General features: G+C 45.9%; 1 protein-coding gene across 1 annotated transcript in view; it reads right to left on the minus strand.

Annotated features, from left to right (window-relative positions):
* Positions 1-21,469, minus strand: part of LOC138569997 (spindlin-1-like) — a 117,907-nt gene that overhangs the window by 31,462 nt on the left and 64,976 nt on the right. Inside the window, exon 4 of the mRNA XM_069648513.1 lies at positions 9,972-10,205. Coding sequence (XP_069504614.1) covers positions 9,972-10,205 — 234 coding nt within the window. The remainder of the gene's footprint in view (positions 1-9,971; positions 10,206-21,469) is intronic.

The raw sequence follows: 21,469 nt of genomic DNA on the forward strand, positions 1-21,469 counted from the left end.
TATGGAGGGAACAACATCTCGATACCAGAGCCTACTCCTTTTACACACCTCCACATAAAGTCCACACTAGAATCGATTACTTATTTGTCTGTGAGGAACACATTGCCCAGTTTGAAGATACACAGTATCTGGCCAGGGTGCTGTCAGACCACTCCCCCCTGATAACCACATGGACATTAACAGCCCCCAACCCCCCCGCCCCGACATGGAAACTCAGAAGTGAGGCGTTGCTAGACAAAGCCTTCAACGAACAAATCAGACAGGGCACCACGGATTATTGGCAAACCAACATTGATAGTGTCCAACACATAAGCACGGCATGGGAGGCATATAAGGTAGTGATAAGGGGCGAAATGATAGCTGCCGCCGGAGGAGTCCTAAGACGCACCACGTCCCTGTTAGCGCACACCGAAGCAGAGCTGAAGGTCCTAGAGTCAACGCCATCCCTCGACCCGGCCCACATGCACAAAATAATAGAACTTAAGCAAACCTGCCTGACACACTGGGAGACATTGGGGAAATTAAGCTACGCGAAATACACGGAAAGGAACCATGCCCTACGAGATAAACCCGGGAAATTACCTGCGTGGCTATATAAGCGCGAAATCCCCAGAACACCCATCTGCCTGATCCAGGGCAAAGATGGTCTGAACACCCACACACAAGTTGAGATAAACCTAGCGTTCAAAGAGTACTTCCAGGCCCTATACTCTGACCCCGCACCACACACGGACACTGAAATCAAGGATGTCCTTGACATCATCAGGCTGCCACACCTAGACGAACACATGGACGAGTCCCTAGACGGCCCCAGCACTCCTGACGAGGTCATAGCCACCATAAGAATGCTACCCTCTGGGAAAACGCCGGGGCCTGACGGACTCCCCGGCGAGTTTTATAAGACCTATGAGAGCATACTTGCCCCATTACTATCCCAAGTGTACAATGAGGCGTACGAGGTGGGCCGCCTCCCCGACACTTTGCGTGAAGCTGTAATCATCCCCTTGCTAAAACCCAATAAAGACGGCTCAGAATGCGGCTCGTACAGGCCCTTGTCCATGCTAAACGTGGACAATAAAATACTGACGGCGCTACTGGCAAGGAGACTACAGGTCGCCATCCCACACCTAATCCACCATGACCAGACGGGGTACGTGCAGGGCAGCTCCATCACAGACAATCTACGCAAGCTGCACCACGTCATATACAGCACTGACGGTGAGCCTGGAAAATGTGCGGTGGCGTCCTTGGACGCCTCCAAAGCTTTTGATTCGGTACGGTGGAGGTGGGTCCACGCCACCCTGGCTAAAATGGGAATAGGACCGGCCTTTTTAAACTGGGTCAAACTTATCTATACAAACCCCACCGCCAGAGTGCGTACTAATAGCACACTCTCTGACAAATGGAACCTCTCCAGAGGAACCCGGCAGGGATGCCCCCTTTGCCCCCTTCATTACATCCTAGTCATCGAACCAGTGGCAGCATATCTCAGGCAAGAGTACGGAGACGGGGGCATAACAATAAACGGGGTGACCCACCTAGTCTCCATGTACGCGGATGACATGCTCCTTTACCTAAAAGACCCTGAACACTTACTTCCCTACATACTAGAGACATTGGAAGGGTTTTATAGATGCACGGGGATCCAAATCAACCACGATAAGTCTATCCTGTACCCCCTTGCAGCCCTAAGCACGACTAAGGCGGAACACCTTCCCTCACTAGCTCTTAAATGGGAACCTACCTCATTTAAATACCTGGGCATTCGGATCCACCGTGATCCCAGAACTGAACATGCGCTGAACACCGTGAAAGCGAAAGATGGCCTAGCTAGATCAATTGACTTTTGGAGCAAGTTGCCCCTTTCGGTGGCCGGCAGAGCTGGGCTCCTCAAAATGGAGCTACCACGACTTCTGCACTACTTCACCAATGTCCCATACTACATCCCGCAACAATTCTTTAATGATCTGAACAAACTCTGCAGGAAATTCCTTTGGCAAGAAGGTAGGCAGAGGGTTGCCCTGGATGTAATGCATGGGCCGTATGACAAAGGAGGCCTCAAAATCCCCAATTTTGAACTTTACTACCTGGCGGCCCAACTGAAGCATGTGATCCAATGGATGGCTGTTGATGCCACTACAGACACTCGCCTGCTACAGCCTTTAGACCCCCCGACGCTGCTCAGAGACCTGCTCTGGATCGAACCGGAGACCCTGCAACAATACTCATATTTAATCCGTCTGGGTACTCGGATGTAAAACTGCCAAAGTGGTTGACCCCCTACTCCCCACAGATCCCGATAGCTGCGATTATGTCATCCAGACCAGAGGACCAGAAGGTGACCAGGGGCATATGGGAACCCTATGGTATTGCCACCCTGGGAGACCTAGCGACAGAGCAGGGCATCCTCACGTTCACAGAACTGCAGGAAGCCACGGGGATACCGCCAGGTCAATTCCTCCTACAAGGAGCAGTAGTAAACAGACTCATGAAACGTTGGCCAGAGATGGAAACCCCCAACACCGGACACAAGGTCATCGAGAACCTGTTGACTGTGGCAGAAGGAGGTCATGAAACATCAAGGCTCTACGAGACCCTGCTCACCAGTACCTCATAGCACGAACTCAAAAGCAAAGCAAAATGGGAACTAGAACTCGGCATGCCCTTCGAAGACAAGGAGTGGGAGGTTATATCACGCTACCACAAAAAGTTATCCAGAAACGCCTGCTTTCAGCTTATACAATTCTACATCATTCATAGAGCATACCTCACCCCAAACATCATCTCCAAATTCAGCAGCACAGGCGTTGTGTCATGCCCCAAATGTCAGGAACCCTCCGCCGGGATGTCCCACATGTTCTGGTGATGCCCAGCAATACAGGCCTTTTGGACACAAATCAGAGCAAAGACGGCTGAAGCGGACATCACATTGGACGTGCAGTCACCCAAGGCTTGCATCCTGGGCTCATACCCAAAAAGTAAAAAGAACAAGCCCCTAAACAGACTTAAGGACCTAATGTACATTCTGGCAAAAAAACGAATTGCCATGGCCTGGACCAGCCCCAGGGCCCCCAGTGTCGCAACATGGTGGGAAGACCTACGCAAATGGTCCACAGCTGAAACGGGGGCCTGGGAGCTGGTACAACGACAGCAAAACATGGACACCTCCAATGACTTATTGCAGTGATTGCCCTAACAGTGTCCCTGTTCAGCACACGTGAAGACAGTTCCTCCGGAGGGTCCCGGGCAGCCCGCGCTAGGCAGCGGAACAGAGAGACTGCAGCACATCTTTATAGACTTGGTCTTTTGGGGAGGGAGGGAAAGGGGGAGTTACTACTAATTGCAATTGCCTCAAAAATGCTTTTAAGTTTGTATTGTTATTGAACAATAAAAAACAAATAAAAAAAAAGTGGTTCAAACGCGACAAGGCAGGGGAGGGGTAGACAGAGACAACGATCCTACTAGGCCAGGTGACATTGAGATAATGTAAGTCCGGATGAAGGGGGGAAAAGTGCAGGGGGGAGATAAGGGGCAGTACAGTACATAGGATGACAGTAAAATAAATAAAGACAATAAATAAAAGTGCAGACATCAGGTGGCAAGTGCTAGTAGGGGCTGTAGGGATACAGAAACAGTCCCTGAGTGCAAGGGTTGCCTGGGGGGACAGTGCAGGTGTATGAGTGACAGCTAGGCTCTGCATGAAAAGGAGAAACCTGCATAAAAGAGTCGACCACTGGACGAAACATCCGAAGGAATCGTGAGGAGAAGTTTGTTGCATCCTCCTGGACCGTTGAACTGCCCGGTGAATCCCTGCTGCTGTGCTGAAACTGCCTTTCCAAAATCGACTAGAGAAGCTCCACAGAGGACTTCTTCCCTTGGGTCGGTGGGACCAACTAGCCCCAAGACGAACTTTGCTGGAAGACCTTCCCCAACTGGCTGTATTTCTTTGCTACTGCTGGAACCAAGTGCCAGAGGTCGAGAAATCCATATTCGAGTGCATCGTCTAAGTCGGACCGAAGCTCCAGGAAGATCCTGAGGACCCTCCCGAAGCAGATGACCCAGGCTCGAGTCACCTCACCAGAGTGCTGGACTCAAGGAGTTAAGGAAGCCCATCAAATGTCCGCAGTGGTGCCATTGCCGGTAGCTGAAACCGTGAAGTGCAGCTGAACTGAAAAGAGCCTGTAGCTGTCGCGACCTGCGAACTGCAGTGCAGGAGTCCTCCAAATGTCCTACTTCTTGTCCCCACGACTGAGACCCAGGGTCTGCAACACCGCAACCAGAACAGAAGTCAGCTGGATCCTCTTCTTCGAACCTAAGGTACTGTGCTGAGTAAGGGGTACTTACCTCTTGTCTGTGGCTTGCATTATCTCACTTGAGAATTGCAGTAGCTGCGTTTTTAGAAGACATTTGTGCTATCCAAGTAGTGCCTCAGCTCCATAGACATTGGTCAAATTGATTTTGGCTGTCCTGGCTACCTGCCCATTGACCGATTCTAACTATCCCTCATAGGTGATACATAGGTTTAACTAATATTGCTGGGAAAGATTCTATCTAGACTTCTATGGGAGATTGAAAAGTGCTCACATGAAGTGCTCCGAGAACCTGTTAACCTTTTTCCTTTACTAACCTTTTCCTTTTCCACAACCTCAGTATTTTACCAAGTGCAAAAAGTGATATATAAATGCTGATACTGTCCTAGTAATTGAAGTCACCTCAGGGTGTAGGAAGTGTGTATGAAGCATCTCTAAAAAGTATCCACTTTCTTATCTGGATTCTGAGAACGTGTTATGAAGTGTATTTTTATTGTTGCATATTGCCCTTATTAAAGAAGGCTTATTTAAAACTGACCGTTAAATAAATAATCATTTTACTAGAAAACCTTGAGTGTGTTATTTGAATACTTGTATGTGTGGATTTCGATGCTACAGCTCACATTTACCAGTCTTGAGATAAGTCTTGCTGCTCAGTCACTCTACCAAATTGTGTAGTACAGACCTATACCAATAGGTGGGTTACCTAATACCAAGAGGACAAGACTGGTGTTTTCTCCCACAGGGTTACTGCAAACAATCTTGCCTAGCAGAATTGCTCCCAGAAATTGTTTTATTTGGCTTGCGACTAGACTTGATTTCTTTTTGTTGATGGAGAAACCCACATTGAAAAGAAGGTAGATCATTCTTTGTGGATTTTGTCTGCAAATTTGAGGAGATTCCCCAGTGATTTACCAGTCGTCCAGATAAGGGTATACAGTGATTGACTCCCTGCACAGGTGTGCTGCTATTACTGCGAGCACCTTAGTGAATACTCTTGGTGCTGAGACGATGCCGAAGGGGAGTACCTTGAACTGGTAGTGAACTCCTGCTATACTGAATCGCAGGTATTTTCTTTGTGCAGGGAGCATTGAAATATAAAAGTATGCATCTTTCATATCCAATGTTGCCATGTAGTCCCCCCACCGTTTTAAGAGGGGGGGTGTTACCTCTTGAAGCGTGGTCAGGCAAAACGTATGGGGCTTGACATTTGTTCACAGGGCACAGATCCAGGACTGGGCACAAAAAGGTCTTCATTTGGCACAAGAATGTATGTTGAATAAATACCCTTGTTTACCTGCTTTGCTGGGATGATCTCTATGGCGTCCTTTTCCAGCAGTGTCTTGCCTTCTTCTAATAGTATGCACCGCTCTTCTGGCATCAACTTTCTGCGTCTTGGTTGGCGGTTGGGTGGCTTTTGTAAAAGTTCGATGCAATACCCGCCTGCCACGGTGGACAACACCCATTTTTCTGAAGCCATCCCCTCCCATGCGGGGGTTAAGTGTGAAATTCGACCTCCTACTGGGGTGGCATGGGAGGGGACCTGTAGTATTGCATCATTGCTTGGGAGTGGTAGAGCCTCTCCCAGGTGAGGTTCTGCCTCTTCCTCTGGATCTTTATTTCCTGTTCGAAAACCAGAAGTGGAAGATTTTTCTTGCGATGGGCCCCAAGTTGAAGACTGTCAGCCCTGAGTGTATCCGGAAGAGCGTTGTGAACCCTGACCCAGAAACCTTCTGGAGTTTGAGGAGCCCCGTTGAACGTAGGGTTTGTTGGTTAATTGGCAGAGGGATTTAAGAGCGTCAGACTCTTCCTTCGCACTTTTGAGGTCATCTTAGACAGCTTTACCAAAAGGACTTTAGGTTCCACCGGCATGTTAAGGGCGGTGGCCTGTGTCTCCAATTTAAAATCAGACTGTCTGAGACAGGCCTGGTGCTTGATTAGTGTACCTTCTGCGATGATGCGGCCTGCATTGTCTGCTGCATCAAGATTATTCTTAAGGATGCGGTTAGATACCTACTTGCCCTCTGAGATGATGCTTAGTAATTGCAATTTTAAGGGTTCTGGAACCGCTTCAATCTGGTGTTCCAAGTCATCCCACTTGTGGCAGTCACAACTAGCTAGGAGTGTAGTATTATTTGCAATTCTAGTTTGTTATGCTGATGAGGAGGCAACCATCCTTCCGAAAGTGTAGATTTGTTTACCGCTGTCTGGTGGGGCTTCTGCCGACGCCAGTGGTAGTAGTGACGACCATTGAGTCAGGTTTTAGCTGACCGCTAATATACAGGGGGTCTGTGGGTGCTGGTCTGAGTAATTTTTCGATTCTAGAGTTAACCGCTCTTGTGAGGTTAAGCATGAGTAAGGAGAGGTGTATACATCTTTGTATAGACTAACAGTGGCATAAACTGAGTTGCGGACTTCTTGTTGCCAAGAATGTCCTCCACAAAGTTGTATTGGAGCTGATCATACAGGCTGATCTTGGTGGTCAGGCGAATGGATGACGTAGATGTCAACATCATAGTACTGGCCTGATTGTACAAGTCTCCTTGGGAGCCGGGGTCTTGCGGCCCTGAGAGATCAATACCATACATGTCTTCAGAGGTGTCTTGGTAAGTGGATGCCTGGGGACCTAAGGCAGAAGTGCTTGGCTGTGGGTCAAGACAAGGTTTTTTGACTGGAGCTGTATCTAAGGGACGTTAGTTCTTCTGCATGCTTGTCCATGAAGTCAACAAAGCATGACATCCTCTTCATAATTCTGTTAATTGTACAGGGGTCCACTCATAGGAGGGAGGAAAGCCGGTAGGGGTGGCTTGGGAGGGTGCGTGAATCTTGTGATGCAGAGCCCTTGAGAGTTTGTCTACAAAGGCGTCAAGGATTTACATTTTTTCGATCACCTTGTCTTTAACAGGTTAGCGGGGCTGTGTTTTTTAATTCTTTCTTGCATTTTTGGCATCTGTCTAGGGGACGCTGATGTGCCTTTCGCTGCCTGTTTTTCGGCACGCGAAAGGAGGGCTTTCTTTGTGCGAAGTGTAAAAACCGACTTTTGAGGCCGGCTTCGGGGGCCCGTAAGCAATTGCCCAGGCTTTTTCTGTGGACATTGTGTGGGCCTTGACGCTCGACGATTTCGGAGGTCGGCCGTGGCCTATGCGGTATGGCCGCCGGTTGTCTCTGTCACAGAGCCGCAGGCCTGCTTGTTGGAGTTGGGGGCCCGCACATGGGGTTCTGACGAACCTCAGTCATCTTCAGTGTCACTAAGGACACCAATACTGCCCTCGCAGGAATCCTCCATCACGTCGATGGAGGCTTCTGCCAGCATTGCGTGAACGGTCTAGCGCTTGGTCCAGAGGAAAGGTTTGCAGGCCTTGCAAAGCTTTTCGGGGTGATCCCTAGGGAGACAGTAATTAAACACTCAGTGCATGTTCTTCCACTAGAATTTTCTATGGCAGGTAGGGCAAAATTGAACGCTTTTTTCCAATCATAAATGGAAAGGTCAGTTAGACGAGAAAAAAGAAAAGGGGCTGACAGAATATACATTCTCTAAAAGGAGTCTGTCTGGTAAAACTCCCCCCTCTCTCCCTACTGAATGTAAGGGCTGAGGCCCGAAGAGGCCTGTGAAGGCCGAGTCTGGTCTATTCAGCGAATTTGTCGACGATGGACTAGTACGTTGAGCAGTTGGATGATGCTGCGGCAAAAGCAGACAGTAAAGAAAGAAGTCTACGAATAAACCTTTAACTATTCAAAAGTTAGCTGCCTGGAAAGGAATGCAACCTGCAACCGACCGCAATGGCAGAAAGAAACAATCTAAGGGACATTGATGTGTGAAGTGGGTACAGTACACATCACACTAGATAGTAACACGCCCCGTTGATGTCCGTTTGACTTTCGAAAACAAATCCAGTAATACTCTGCGACTACCAACAGATGTCGGACTATGCAGAGCATGTTATCTAAGCAGATCCACAAGCCTCAGAAAAGATATATGACATGCATTAATCACTGTAATAGCATTTCTGATGATTGTATCCACTTAGATTCACATGCTGTGCATATAGTCCGACATCTAGTGGAAGTCGCAGAGTATTGCATCTTTCTTTCGAATATCGAAAGGGGACGCCAACATGGGCGTGACTAACAATATCCCCAACGTGACGTGTAGTGTAGTGTAGTGTACCCAAAATCCATCATGCGTCGAGATCCCTCTGGTTGTGTTTTTTCTGCCGTGAGGGAGCCTTATAGTCAGCATGAGCGAGTACAGAAGAGAGAATGTATAAGAGGTCTATGTTCCTTCTACTCCACGAGGGGAGGAAGGGTGGGCGCATGTGAATCTAAGCAGATACAATCATCAGAAATGCTATTACGGTGAGTAATGCATGTCATATCTTTTCTGAGGCTTGTGGATCTGCTTAGAATCACATGCTGCGCACAGACTAGCGAGCAGTATCCATAGATGGTGGTGGGATGTGTGAAGGAACAGTAGCAAAGAGATGTCTTAGCACCGCTTGTCCCACCCGAGAATCAGACCTAGAGTGTATCTAGTCAGTTGTGTTGTGTAAAGGTGTGTACAGAACTCCAGGTTGCTGCTGTGCAAATGGAATCGAGAGGAACATTTACAATAAATGCTATGGTAGCCCCTTTGCCCCGAGTAGAGTGTGCTCTAGGCGTGAAGGGTAGATCTCTCTTCGCAAGAGTGTAACAGTGTGATGCAGTTAACGATCCACTTAGAAATATCTGATTTAGAGACAGGGGACCCTTCTCTACCAGCTGCCACTGTGACGAAGAACTGGTTTGTTTTTCTTAGTGGCTTTGTCTTTTCCACATCGTAGATAACTGCTCTTCTTACATCCAGTGTGTGGCGGCTTCTTTCCGCCACATAAGTGGGGTTCTGGAAAAAGGTGGGTAGTTGTATGGACTGGTTTACATGGAACTTCAAGATTAATTTGGGCGCAAATCGAGGGTGTGTGCGCAAAACCACCTTGTCTTTGTGAATCATGACGAATGGCTCCTGAACTGAAAGGGCCTGCAGTTCACCTAGTCTCCTTATAGAGGTGATCGCCACTAAGAAGGCAGTCTTGTAGGCGAGTGCTTTAAGGCTATCCTTGTGCATTGATTCAAAGGGAGGCCCCATTAGTCTGATAAGAACAACATTCAGGTCCCATCTGGGAGCTGGGTTGGAAATATGTGGATGAAGTCTCTTTACCCCTTCCATAAAGGCTTTTTTCACCATGAAACCTTGCTCTGAGACGTGGTGTATGCCGAAAGTGCAGCTAAGCAGACTTTAAGAGAATTGAAAACCAGTCCTGGATCTAACAGGTGAGTTAGGTAAAGGATGATATCTTTAGGTGAGCATTCAATAGGATTGATGCCCTTGCCATTACACCAGGTGACAAAGCGCTTACAGTAGCAATGCCTGGTGTTCAGTTTCCGTGCTTCTCTGAATATGTCTATGCATCTTTGAGGGGGCGGATTACATCTCATTTTGACATAAAGCAGTCGGCATAAAGTGGCCCTGGAAGCTGGAGCAACCAAGCTTACAACAGTCTCCCCATGGAAGCAGACAGCCTCCCAAATAGCACTGGGTGCTGCCCAGACAATGGAACGGTTCATCACCCATTTAAGGTGAACTACAGACTGAGCCCTACAGTTCGACCTTCCCATTAAAATTACCAGAGTCAGACAAGATGCGTAGGTCCCCTTCCTCATAGTCGTCAAGGAGATGGTACATGTAGAGGATGGGGTCCTTCTCGTAGGTGATGTAATGCCAGGTGTTCATGATGGGTGCACGGGACAGCACCATCCCACGCCATTGTACGTTGTTTCCATCATCCTTCTCGAAAACATGCTCCACTGCCTTTCCAACCAGCTCCTCGGCTTTGCTGTGCTCCTCAGGAGTAGAATTAACTAGATGGGGGAGAAAATGAAAAACAAAAGCACAGGGTGTAAAAGGTACCACAACACAGATAATTTACAGCACAAACTTGTATAAAGCTGGTAATTACACAATATTTCCACTTCCAGTGCATGAGAAACAAAGGCAGTCTGGAAGGATTGGCTAATGCTGACCTGCCATCCAAGACTGTTCTGGCAGAGCCGACAATGTCCCGAGACAACGGAGCATTGAGGAAACTAAAAGAAAATGTAATTGCAAGCTTCTTAAAAAAAACAGAAAGAATGAAGAGAGTGAGGCTTTAAGCATGTCAAGTCGAAAAATCCAAAAACGAAAAGCTAATCACAATTGCACATACTAAACTAAGGAGCTTAAACATGACAGATGAGGAATAAAAGGCTTTTCATATGTCTGGATCAGTACTGTGAAGTTCACTTTGAACCAAAGGCAGGGTTTCAGGCCAGAATGCCATAGACTGGGGGAGTGATACAATGATTCCTTCTGTTTTTGGACTGTTTTCCCTGCAGAGTCTTCGGCTTGATTAAAGATTTGGCTATGTCTAGAAGTGATTTCCTTATTTGTAGGAGGCGACTGTGCTGTAGTACTTTGAAATTATCTACCTTTGCTGAAACTGGGATTCAGTGGGCTGTTCAACAATTAATGGCATATGAATGGAGACAAGGTTACCTTTTGGCATGGCTGCAGTGAGCACCGAACCACCAGCAAAATGGATGCTTAAATCACAATATTGCTGGGGGTCCAGAGTCCCTAAACAGTGCTTTCTGTGTGAAGAGACTGACCTGGATGTGGTTGAACCAGTGGGTCAGCCTGCACAATGAACCATTGGCTCACTCAATGCAGCTTTGTACCCTCACCATAGTTGATCAGGGTGGATGCAGCTCAAATCGCAGCAGCACAGCAAAGACACAAATCTGCTCACATGTCCACTCCACACACAGTTTACTTACCACAAAAGTGGGGCCAGCAGAGGCACCCAATGAGTTGTGGAGGACAGGGGAGTGAAGGGGGAATAGAGTGCAAAAATAGTTTTAGGCACTAGCCTCCAGCTACACAACCCACATTCTCTTACCACCTGGCACCATTCTCGCTCTCTAGCTGCACATTAATTGATAGCGGTGGGTCTTACAAAAAGCATGGTCCATTCTTCTGCACGGTCAGAGTTCAGATCAGATTTCACAATACAGATACAGGACCCACACAGAATAAAAGTATCTTTATAAGTCAAAACTTTCCCGAGTGGGAGAAGCCCCATTGGGAGCTTCAATAACCTTTAAAGCTAAAACCTTTAGTAGTAATGTGTAACAAGTCGTCACAACTCAACCTAACTTTTTCATTGTGTAGGACAAAAAACTCACAAAAAATAAAATCAATATAAGCCAGTATAACAAAACAGGCAAGAGAACAAAAGGCAGGCAAAGGAACCAAACAAATATAAAAGATAAGGAAGTGCTTTACACATTGTACATTTCATTAATCACATTCCTAAAATAGCCGATAATGTCAATGATGTACTTCTACGAAACTTTGTATAAATTCTTCATTAAAAAAAAAGTAATGAAGTCCAGTGCTCCAGGTATCTCATAACTGCAATACACAACGCTACAGAAAATTGTGACAAGACCCTCCTCAATCAACCGCTACATAATCCTCAGTGATGAAGCTTTCGGAAAAAAAATAAAACCGCACACGAGGGTCCTGTAGCACTGAACATTGTTATTAAATGTTTGAAGGATTATCTACTAACAGACAGTTTACAATGACGTTGTCTCTGAGATGGAGTGGTTTCTATACCCTGGATATGCTGTATAGTTAATACATTTAGTCTAAATCTCAAGAACTGGTTTCTCCATTCACCATTAGGATTTTCTCTGCTAAAAAGGCTACATTTTTCTATTTGTTTGTTTATTTATTTATAGCGCGCGCCAGACCCGAAGGTATCCGGGCGCATGTGCAAGAATACTTTAAGCTTACAGGTTACAGTTATACATTCCACACATTCCAGGTAGATACAGGATACATTGACAACAGGATAATGATTACCCTACAAGTTTGTACATGAAGTTATATACAAAGTTATATCACAGGTCTTACAACAGTCCATCTCCCACGGTAGTTTCTTCACCAAATCCGGATTAAGGTATCCATTTCCAAATTCAGATTGTCTAGCAAATTGGACATGGCTTTGCTCGCTTCTGTATAAGCACATCATCCCTCTTCTGCAATCATTTTTTTAATTCAATATACTTTAATTCAACATACAGTGAGTCTCGTGGTGGGCTTAATATTTTTTTCGAAGTTATCTCAATTGGCTCCGATCAACTCTGTTTTTCAATGAAGAAATCCCCAGTTCTAACCAGATGGCCTCTTGCTACAATTGGGCAATCTCAGGACTTTCCTCCAGACTTTCATCAATATAATTAAAATCATTTAAATCCAGGTGTGCTGCCTCAAGACCATATAACAACTTGGGTATGACAAACTTTATCGTAGGTATTTAAGAGAAGTGTCTGAATTTACGCTTCATTTTTGGTATTGAGGAATCTGATTTTGCACACAACCAAAGACACATCGCTCTCCTGTTGCCTTTAGCAGATATTGGTAGGTCCAGGTAGATAAAATGTAAACGTACAATTACTGCACCTTTAAAAATGCTGACTTCGCATTCACTGCGCAGTCGGCATTTAAAAAGATTCAGACTCTCATTACTGCGACCAAGCGGAGCAGGGGTGTCGCCCGCTCCCCTTGGTCACTGTAATGGAGTCGGTGGCGTGGGGGGGTTTGCCACGCATACCGCTGTGCTAAGTGGGGGTCAAGAAAGTAAAAATAAAAGTTTTTAAAGGAATAATAATAAAATGACCCTGCGATATCAGCTCAGACTCACTAAGTGGGAGGAACTGATGCCGCAGGGATAGTGGGGAGTCGGTGGCGCACACACAAGTGTGCCCCTGTAAAGGTAAGTTGGAGCGGGAAGGGCAATGCAGCCCATGGGATGCAGGAAAAGTGATCCGATCACTGCGCCGCAATGTGAGTCGCCATTTTAGACATTGGCATTACAGGCGGTGCAGTGATCACATAGATTCCATAAAATGTTTATTTTCCAACGAGGCTCGATACACCATATGTCCTTTTTTGAATTCAATAGTGTGTCTTTTTTTTTTTCTTTACTTATTACTAAGTAGTTCAATTGCGAAGAGTTCCCCATTCTGGTCAACAATCTCTGTAGCCCAATTTGCATATGGTCGATCATCAGCACTTCATCCACATATGCAAGGCAGTAAACTCTAGAAGTACCCAAACGTGGGGCAAAACGTGGGGCAACAAAGGAGAGAAGTTCTAGGTAGTCACCCAAAGTCTGATAGGTAGATATTAAAAAAGCATGGCGCCAACATGCATCCCTGACATAAACCAGAATAGGTGTTGAATGGTCCTTCAAAATTCATTCTTACATGGTTGTTAATGTCCAAGTGAAGTTGAACTAAAATGCTTAGATTACCCATTGGAATACCTAAAATAAAATAACTTTGTCTAGGTCAATTCACTTTTCTTCAATGCAGATGTAAAGTCTACAAACCCCAAATATATTGGAGGGGCCTCTGGTTTCCATGCTTTCCACTGCAGGTAATCTACAATGCGGCCATTTAACATGGTCCCAATCGACTTGTGAAAGCCGGTTTGAAACCTACTCAAATGGGCAGATTCCAGAGCCAACCTTTCCAATTCTCTAAGGACCAACGAAGCAAACAGCTTGCAATCCACATCCAACAAAGTAATGGGGTCTGTAACTTTTAAGGTCCAATCTGCTTCCCTTTTTAAATAAGCATTACACCGGCCTCTTTCCAAGTACTCTGGGTAAGCATTGCATGGATAAGGTCCTTGAATATAAAAATCGAAGCCCATAGCTATGTCACAAGATTATTTATGAGGACATTCGGACCCATGGCACGAGTCACTAGATTCAGTAATTTGTTCCAAGACATCGTAAATGATGATACTCCGGTTCCAATCATAGGCAGTATTATCAAGTTAGAAAATGCATTAACTTGACCAACCTGCTGAACCCATCATGTGTGTGCGATAGTACAAAGAAAAACAGATTGGAAAGTCAAAAGAGCACCATTAGATCCCCAATGTTGGAGCGCTGTTTTGGTAATAAAATCTCCAGCATCACCTCACCATCTCTTTGTGGCAGATCATGCTCATTTTACTTTAACCAATTTTTATATTGGTCTTAATTTCTTTGGTTTTTCTTTTATCAGCCTGTTAGGCAGAAACCTGTGCAGTTCCCTTTGGGAACACTGCAAAAGATTTAGGATTACAGGTGTTAGCAGTAAACCCACTTGGTAGCAGTCTGTACCACCCAGATTTACCTGGTAGCTGTGGCTGAGCAGTCAGACTTCCCTCACGAGGAGTTAGGCAGTATGCAAAGTATACACAATAGGCACCCAGATACAATAATACAAGCAAACACTGACCAGAGCTTTGGTATCAAAGTATATAATTATTTATTTAAAAACACACTGTTTGAAAACACTCCAGCACTCTTATTGTAAAACACTCTAAACACAGTTACTATTATAATATATACAAACCTTATTCCTTATCAGACCAGTCTTAGTTAACACCACTTATTTCCAGACAGAGGTGAGCGCTTAACTATAGATGGCACTCCAATAAGTTCATGAAGAAGGGAGGGAAAAAGACAGAATATGTGAAGATACACCACTCTAAGATTTAGGAACACTATTAGCAAGGCAGAAGAGCAAAAATCACTTGTGAGCCAAAGTCCATAGGCTGGGCCCACTCTTAGAGAAAGCAGAGCACAAATGTGCCCAAGATCACACAGTTACACTAGGCTTTGAAAGTCTTGCAGAGAGTTCAAAAGGAGTTTAGAGAGGCTCAGAAAAGTTTAGCCAGGGTGCCCCAGGCTAACCCAAGTTCGAAAGCCGGGGGCTAAATCTACCCCGTACAGTCGGTGGCAAGGGAAGCCAGGCGGAACACGGTACCTTAAGTGGGAAGGATCCTCCAGCGGTGGCAGTTGTTCCTGGCAGCCGGTGCAAGTCTCGGCGTCGTCCAGGGGAAGAGAAGATCTCAACTTGGAGGAAAGCTGAAGGTCGTTGCACTTCCAGGGAAGAAACCAGCTGCAGAGTTTTCCGGTTAAAGGTATTACCCTTTATTTCGCGGTCGTGGTAAAACGTGGTATTCTGGTTGCCGGGGTGCTTGGCACAGGCAAGGCGGCCACGAGATGCGTCGGGAAGGCGAAAAAGACGGTGAAACTAGTTATCCCCACCAGTCAAAGGAAGAAGACTCTCCGGCGGGAGCTCTCCTCTGTCGTTGGGAAAAGTGGTGAGACGGTCCAGCAGGGCTCCACCGGTGGTGTTGTCGTGGCAGGTCAGCTCAGCTTCTCCCTTGTCGGATTCTTAGGTCCTGTGGCGACTTCTGAAGTTCCAGTCCCAAAAGCCCTGCTTTTATGCAGAAAACCCCCATTCACTCAGCCTAGCTGTCACTCAAACATGCTAAGTGGTGAGCCGGCCAGCTCACCACTTGGGCCAATCAGGACGGAGTGCGACTTGAGTTGCCTAGGCAACTCAGTCCAGGGTGCCTAAATCCCCCTCCACCCCTCCAAGTACCCCAGACAGAGTGGCACCACTTTGGAGGGCTTCTGTGGAGAAGCCCGCCAAAAAGTGGAACAAAGGGCTCGACTTGGGTTGGAGTCACAGAAGAGAACACAAACGCCATTTTAGAACCGAGTTTTGGCAAAAAATACCAACCGGAGAATTAATAATAATTAAATAAACCGGCGGTATGTTCGAGGCTATCATAATTAAATAAATAAAGATAGTAGCCTCGAACAATGGGAAAATCCCATAGAGAAATATTTGCAGTTGAATATAAAAAGTAGTATCCACTGCCACCAGCCAAAACTCGATCAGGGGGGACGGAGACGTGCCCCCTCGACTAACAGACCCCGGGGCAATCGAATTGCCCCAGCCAGTACGTCCACAATATGATGGTTTGTACTGGTTCTGTTCAGAATTCAAGACTAGTAAAGTCAATGGTGACTTTACATGCCCTGGGAAACAGTAGTCAGTCCCAGGATATGGAGTCTATACTGGGGGGTCACTATGACACCCCTGTGTTACTGCACTGAGGGTGCTGTGTAACACACATCACAAAAACACATGAAGCCCTATGGAGTAAAAGACCCCATAGCCCATTAAACACATCTAGAGTCAAAGGAACACACTCAAATCATGTCCAAGAGTGAGGGTAAAAGAGTCTCACTCTTGGCAGGAGAAAAAAAATAAACCCTAAAAAATCCAGCAAAGCTGCTGGGGGACTCACTAGGTTAGGAAATTCAGCCTAAACAGAGAATTCTCCCTAACACAACCATTCCTCCCCATTCATTTTTATCTAATATTGTGTCTCAATTCTTTTCTCTCGAACTGTCTCATCAAATAGTAGTAGTCATTTGTATAGCACCTTTATCCCATTAAAATGGCCTCAAAGCATGTGTGGTGGAAACGTCCTCGGGGGACCGAAGTCCAAGGTGTGGGAATTAGTGTAATGGCTAGAATGTGTGTGTCATTTAGCCAATATAAGGAGTTAGGAGGGCTGGACAGGCCCCATAAAAGGTACCCACAAAATCAGGCACATGGATGGGTGCAGAGCGGAAGAAATATCTGTGATAGCAAGAAAGTTTTGTAAGTGTCCAGCTAGGTCTGAATTTTTGTCATAGGTTGGCATTGCATTGTAACGCATGCAAGGTGGGTAGCCATGCCTGCCACCGAAGTTTAATGAAGAGGTGCGTGCATAAATACGTTGAGGCTGAGAGTGAGCCTTGTCCTTGAAGTGGTACTGTCATCTGCAAAAGGTGGTTTTATCTCTAAGTACAATAGAATATGCTTGCCTAATGCATCTTCTATGCACAATGGACAGGCGGTCAGCGAGAAACGTATGATTACAATGTTAAGTATCTTTGTAGTGCAATTATCAGCAATCCCCATAAATCTTTCCACTGCGAGACATGGCTGCTAGGCAAGAATTGATGTAGAAACCCTGTGGGAGACTACACAACCCTTGTCCTCTTGATATTAGGTAACCCACCTATTGGAATAGGTCTGCACTATACAAGTTGGTAGTGTGACTGAGCAGCCAGACTGATGTCAAGAGGGGTAAAAGTGAGCTGTAGCAATGAAATCCACCAATACAAGTATCCAAATGACACTTAGACAAGGTTTTTAGTTAAAATAATTATTTAACGGTCACTTTTAAATAAGCATTCTTTAAAAAGGGCATTATATGTAGCAATGAAATACACTTTAAAATACTTTCTCAGAATCAACACAAAGCAAGTAGATACTCTTTAGAGATGTTCATGCACACTTCCTACGCCCTGAGGCGACTTATCTAATTAGGGCAGTATTGCCATTTATAGATCACTTGTACACTTTGTAAATTCTGATGTTGGTAAAAAGGAAAGGAAGGAAAAAGGTTAAACAGTTTATCAAAGCATGTGAGCACTTTAAATCTTCCAATGTACTCTAGATAAAAAAACCTTTCCCAGCAAAATTAGTTCAAAACCAATGGATCACCTATGAGGGACAGTGAGAATCAAAGTCAATGGAAAAGAAGAGTCTGCAGGGAGCCAGGACAGCCAACGTCAATTGGAGCAAAGTCTATGGAGCTGAGGCCTTTCGTAGATAGTAAACGCCTTGCACTAAGAGTTTGTTGAAGAAAAATAACTGTAGGGTCACCAACTGTTACACTTGTGAAGGGTAGAGCTGAAATCAACTCTACAAAGCAGCTACTGCAAGTCTCAACTGAGAAGAGCAAGCTACAAACAATGAGGTAATTACCCCAAGCCAGAACAGTACCTCTGGTTAGAAGAGGGTCCAGCTATGTGGAGCAAAGGGCTGTGTTTCTGTTTCGCCGTATTCGTACCAGCGAGTGATCACCGTATGCAGCTGTCCCTTTAAAGGATCACCTTGCTGCTGCTGCGTCGGTGAACGAACACGCCGACGTGTTTGTATAAACTTGACTGCGCCGCGCCCTTGCGGCGCTAAGTCCTGTGGAGCAAAGGGCTGTGTTTCTGTTTCGCCGTATTCCTACCAGCGAGTGATCACCGTATGCAGCTGTCCCTTTAAAGGATCACCTTGCTTCTGCTGCCTCGGTGAACGAACACGCCGACGTATTTGTATAAACTTGACTGCGCCGCGCCCTTGCGGCGCTATGCCCTGTGGAGCAAAGGGCTGTGTTTCTGTTTCGCTGTTTAGCTGGTGAGCGGACGAGCGGCGCCCTTGATGACTGCAAACACTGGACCACAAACTAGGAAGAAAACGCTCCAGCATTGGCGGATGCTAAATCCGTGGACAGCAATGAAAGCGGCAAGTGGCTCTCAAACAGTAAAGGTAAGCGAGCGGGGAGACGGGCTTCCGGACCCTGTAGAAGCAAACATGTGCCTAGAAATTCCTATAGCCTCTCATATATCCACGCCCAATGAACCTGCTGTCACTGATTCAATAATGTCTGTCAACACGTCCCACGTACCAGTTGAGGTAACTGACATCTCCCAACCAGATGTTGAAATTATTGCGAACACTGCAAATAAGGCTTTCGTAACTTACCTCTGCAAGCAGTCACATGTGCCCTACGAAGAGCCGTTACGGCCTTCCATTCCAACCTCCTCTTTCTCTTCTGTCCGCTCACCTGAATGCCCGCCGGTGTCAGTTTCTCTACTTGACGAATCTAACAAGCAGAATGATCCCACTAGCAGCAAAGGGAATTCTATAGCAGCTGCATTACTCATCCATCCTGCCACTCCATTGCCGCGAGACAACAAATCACCCACTTCGTTGATCAATAGTTCTGAAGTCTTTTATTCGCCTTTTGACGTGACTGACATCGAAATGATTGAAGCCGACCTCCAAATTGTAAATACTCCGGCTGAACCTTACACACCCCATACTGCCATCCCAATTGCTGCTTCAAAGCGACTCGTAACATCTAGCAAGAGCGATAAACCATTCGTGTCCATTAACACGTCTATAAAGTCGGTTTTTCCAACCCCTCGATTGTCAAACGATGATTCTGTAAATTCAAAAATCACAACATGCACGCGCAATTTACGTGATCCACCTGGCATGCATTCCTCTATAGACTGTTCCACTCTAAATCGAACGTCTATAGCATCAAGGAAACAGCCTCAGGACATTATTAGATTAGTACCCGAAGTAAACAGCGACAAGGAACCCTTAACACCTGCCAATCATCAAGCATGCGATATCTTTAAAGGTCTAGACAACAATCACTTCAAGGATATTCAAACTGCGCCGCCTCACAATTCCAACAAATCTCACACTGCAGGAACACAGTGCGAGAACATCAGAAATAAAAGTACAAATCTAAATGTGGAAGGCCGTGAGGCACGTCTGCTGGCACAACTAGATGCAGACTATGCCGCCGCAAAACAAAGGCTGTTGACTTACTACGACCAACGTCATCAAACCTGTTCTCGGACAACGCCACAGCTAAATTCAACAGAATCGCTGTCTTGGTCACTCAGGGAAATCTCTCACGGCAAGACCACTCATCATCAAACATCGATGGGGCTGACCTGAGTAGCAATTTACCTGATATTGCCGACAAAGAGCCTGCTACAAATACCAACGTGTCTACAAACAAAAGTGTTGCTAAAGGTCCTCGATTATCAAACCTGGCATCTACAAGTACTCCTCGAGTCTGTTCCTCCTTGTCGAAGAAACATTTGGCAGATCATCTGAAAAAAGTCCAATCAAGCGCCCAAGCTGCGTCACATGAGGCGACTTCCTCGAGTTCACACTCCTGTGTCGATGGCTCCTCATCGTCATCTCAGAAACCCAGTCTCTCGGCTGCAGCAGCCACGCAGTTGTACAACAATGTGCTTGCTGCGACATCGATGGCAATGATTCCCTTTACAAAACTATATGAATCACTTCATGACGCCTTAAAAGATCAAACAGCCCTAATCGCAGTCTTATCCGACAAAATGGTGAAAACCGAAAACTTTAACAACTTTCTGAAAAATCAGATCTTGAGAGAAGCTGATCTTACGACTCGGTGGCAGGAACGTTTGACAGACTTAGCTGCACGCCATCATTGCCAAAACAACACCTTATCGGAAGGTCTCTTGGAAGCCCTAAAGTGGATGCGGCACAATGTGGACGCCGTCCTTTCACACTCAGTATTGCAACACCCACCACCCACCAAAGTCCCAGAACTTCTAGCAACAGAGTCTCCCACAGAAAGTGAGACAAATGTTCTTCCAAATTTGGCTCCGGGGCAAATCTCTAACTCGGGAAAGAATCTTTTGGTATCCTCAACTGCGTCTCAAAATGGGCAACTTAATCATTCAACACTGACGCCTATTTCGATAGGTAGTCAGTCGCATCTTGATGACTCTCAACAAAATCTGAAATCAAGAAAGGACAATACTGAAAAGGAAACAAATTCTTTAAGTAAGACTTCAAAAGGAGCGGTCTCTGACACGGCCCAATCTGCAGCAATTCTTCCCAAAGACAGGAACCCGGCCTCTGCGCCTTCAATCTCGCAGGGGATGCCAATCTCATTTGGCATTTTTGCGGGAGCCGCAAAATCAATAACCCTTTCTCTTCCTGATTCTACAGCTAATTCTCTCAAAAAAGTGAAGAGTCTACGGGCCGCCAGTAAGACAAATTCTAAACGTTCACATGGTGCCATCGACAAATCGAAAGACAATAACATCAACAAACAAAAAAAATTCATTAGAAATCTACCTTCGCCGACAAAATTGAGTTTGTTCACACGAACAACCATACCAGAAGAAGTCGCAGCCAAAGTTCCACCCATATCTGCGCAAACTGCAAGACCAACTCGTGCATCGGTCCATCCCTCATCGAAAAGACGAAGAACTGAGTCTGTAAGTGAGACAATCGTAAGCTCCGAGAGTGATCCTGAAATAGATCTCTGCAATCTCTCTACTTATTCTGACCAGGAAGTCTCACTTGAGAGACAAAATGTGAGTGCCATTGATGGCATACGCTCTCTCCCTCCTGCTGCTCAGGGTCAGTCTAAACCTACTATAAACCGAAGGTCCGCGTTAGCGGCTCTGTGCTCACACACTAGCAATGAAACTCACAGTGTACGTGATCACTTTGCACATGTATCCGATCAGTCATCTAGATGGAACCCCAAATGTACTAAACAACAACAAAGCAAGAAGGTGTACCATGTCTCTAGAGCT

The sequence above is a fragment of the Ambystoma mexicanum genome, chromosome 1p (genome assembly GCF_040938575.1).
Source record: "Ambystoma mexicanum isolate Mex_15411 chromosome 1p, UKY_AmexF1_1, whole genome shotgun sequence".
NCBI lineage: Eukaryota > Metazoa > Chordata > Amphibia > Caudata > Ambystomatidae > Ambystoma > Ambystoma mexicanum.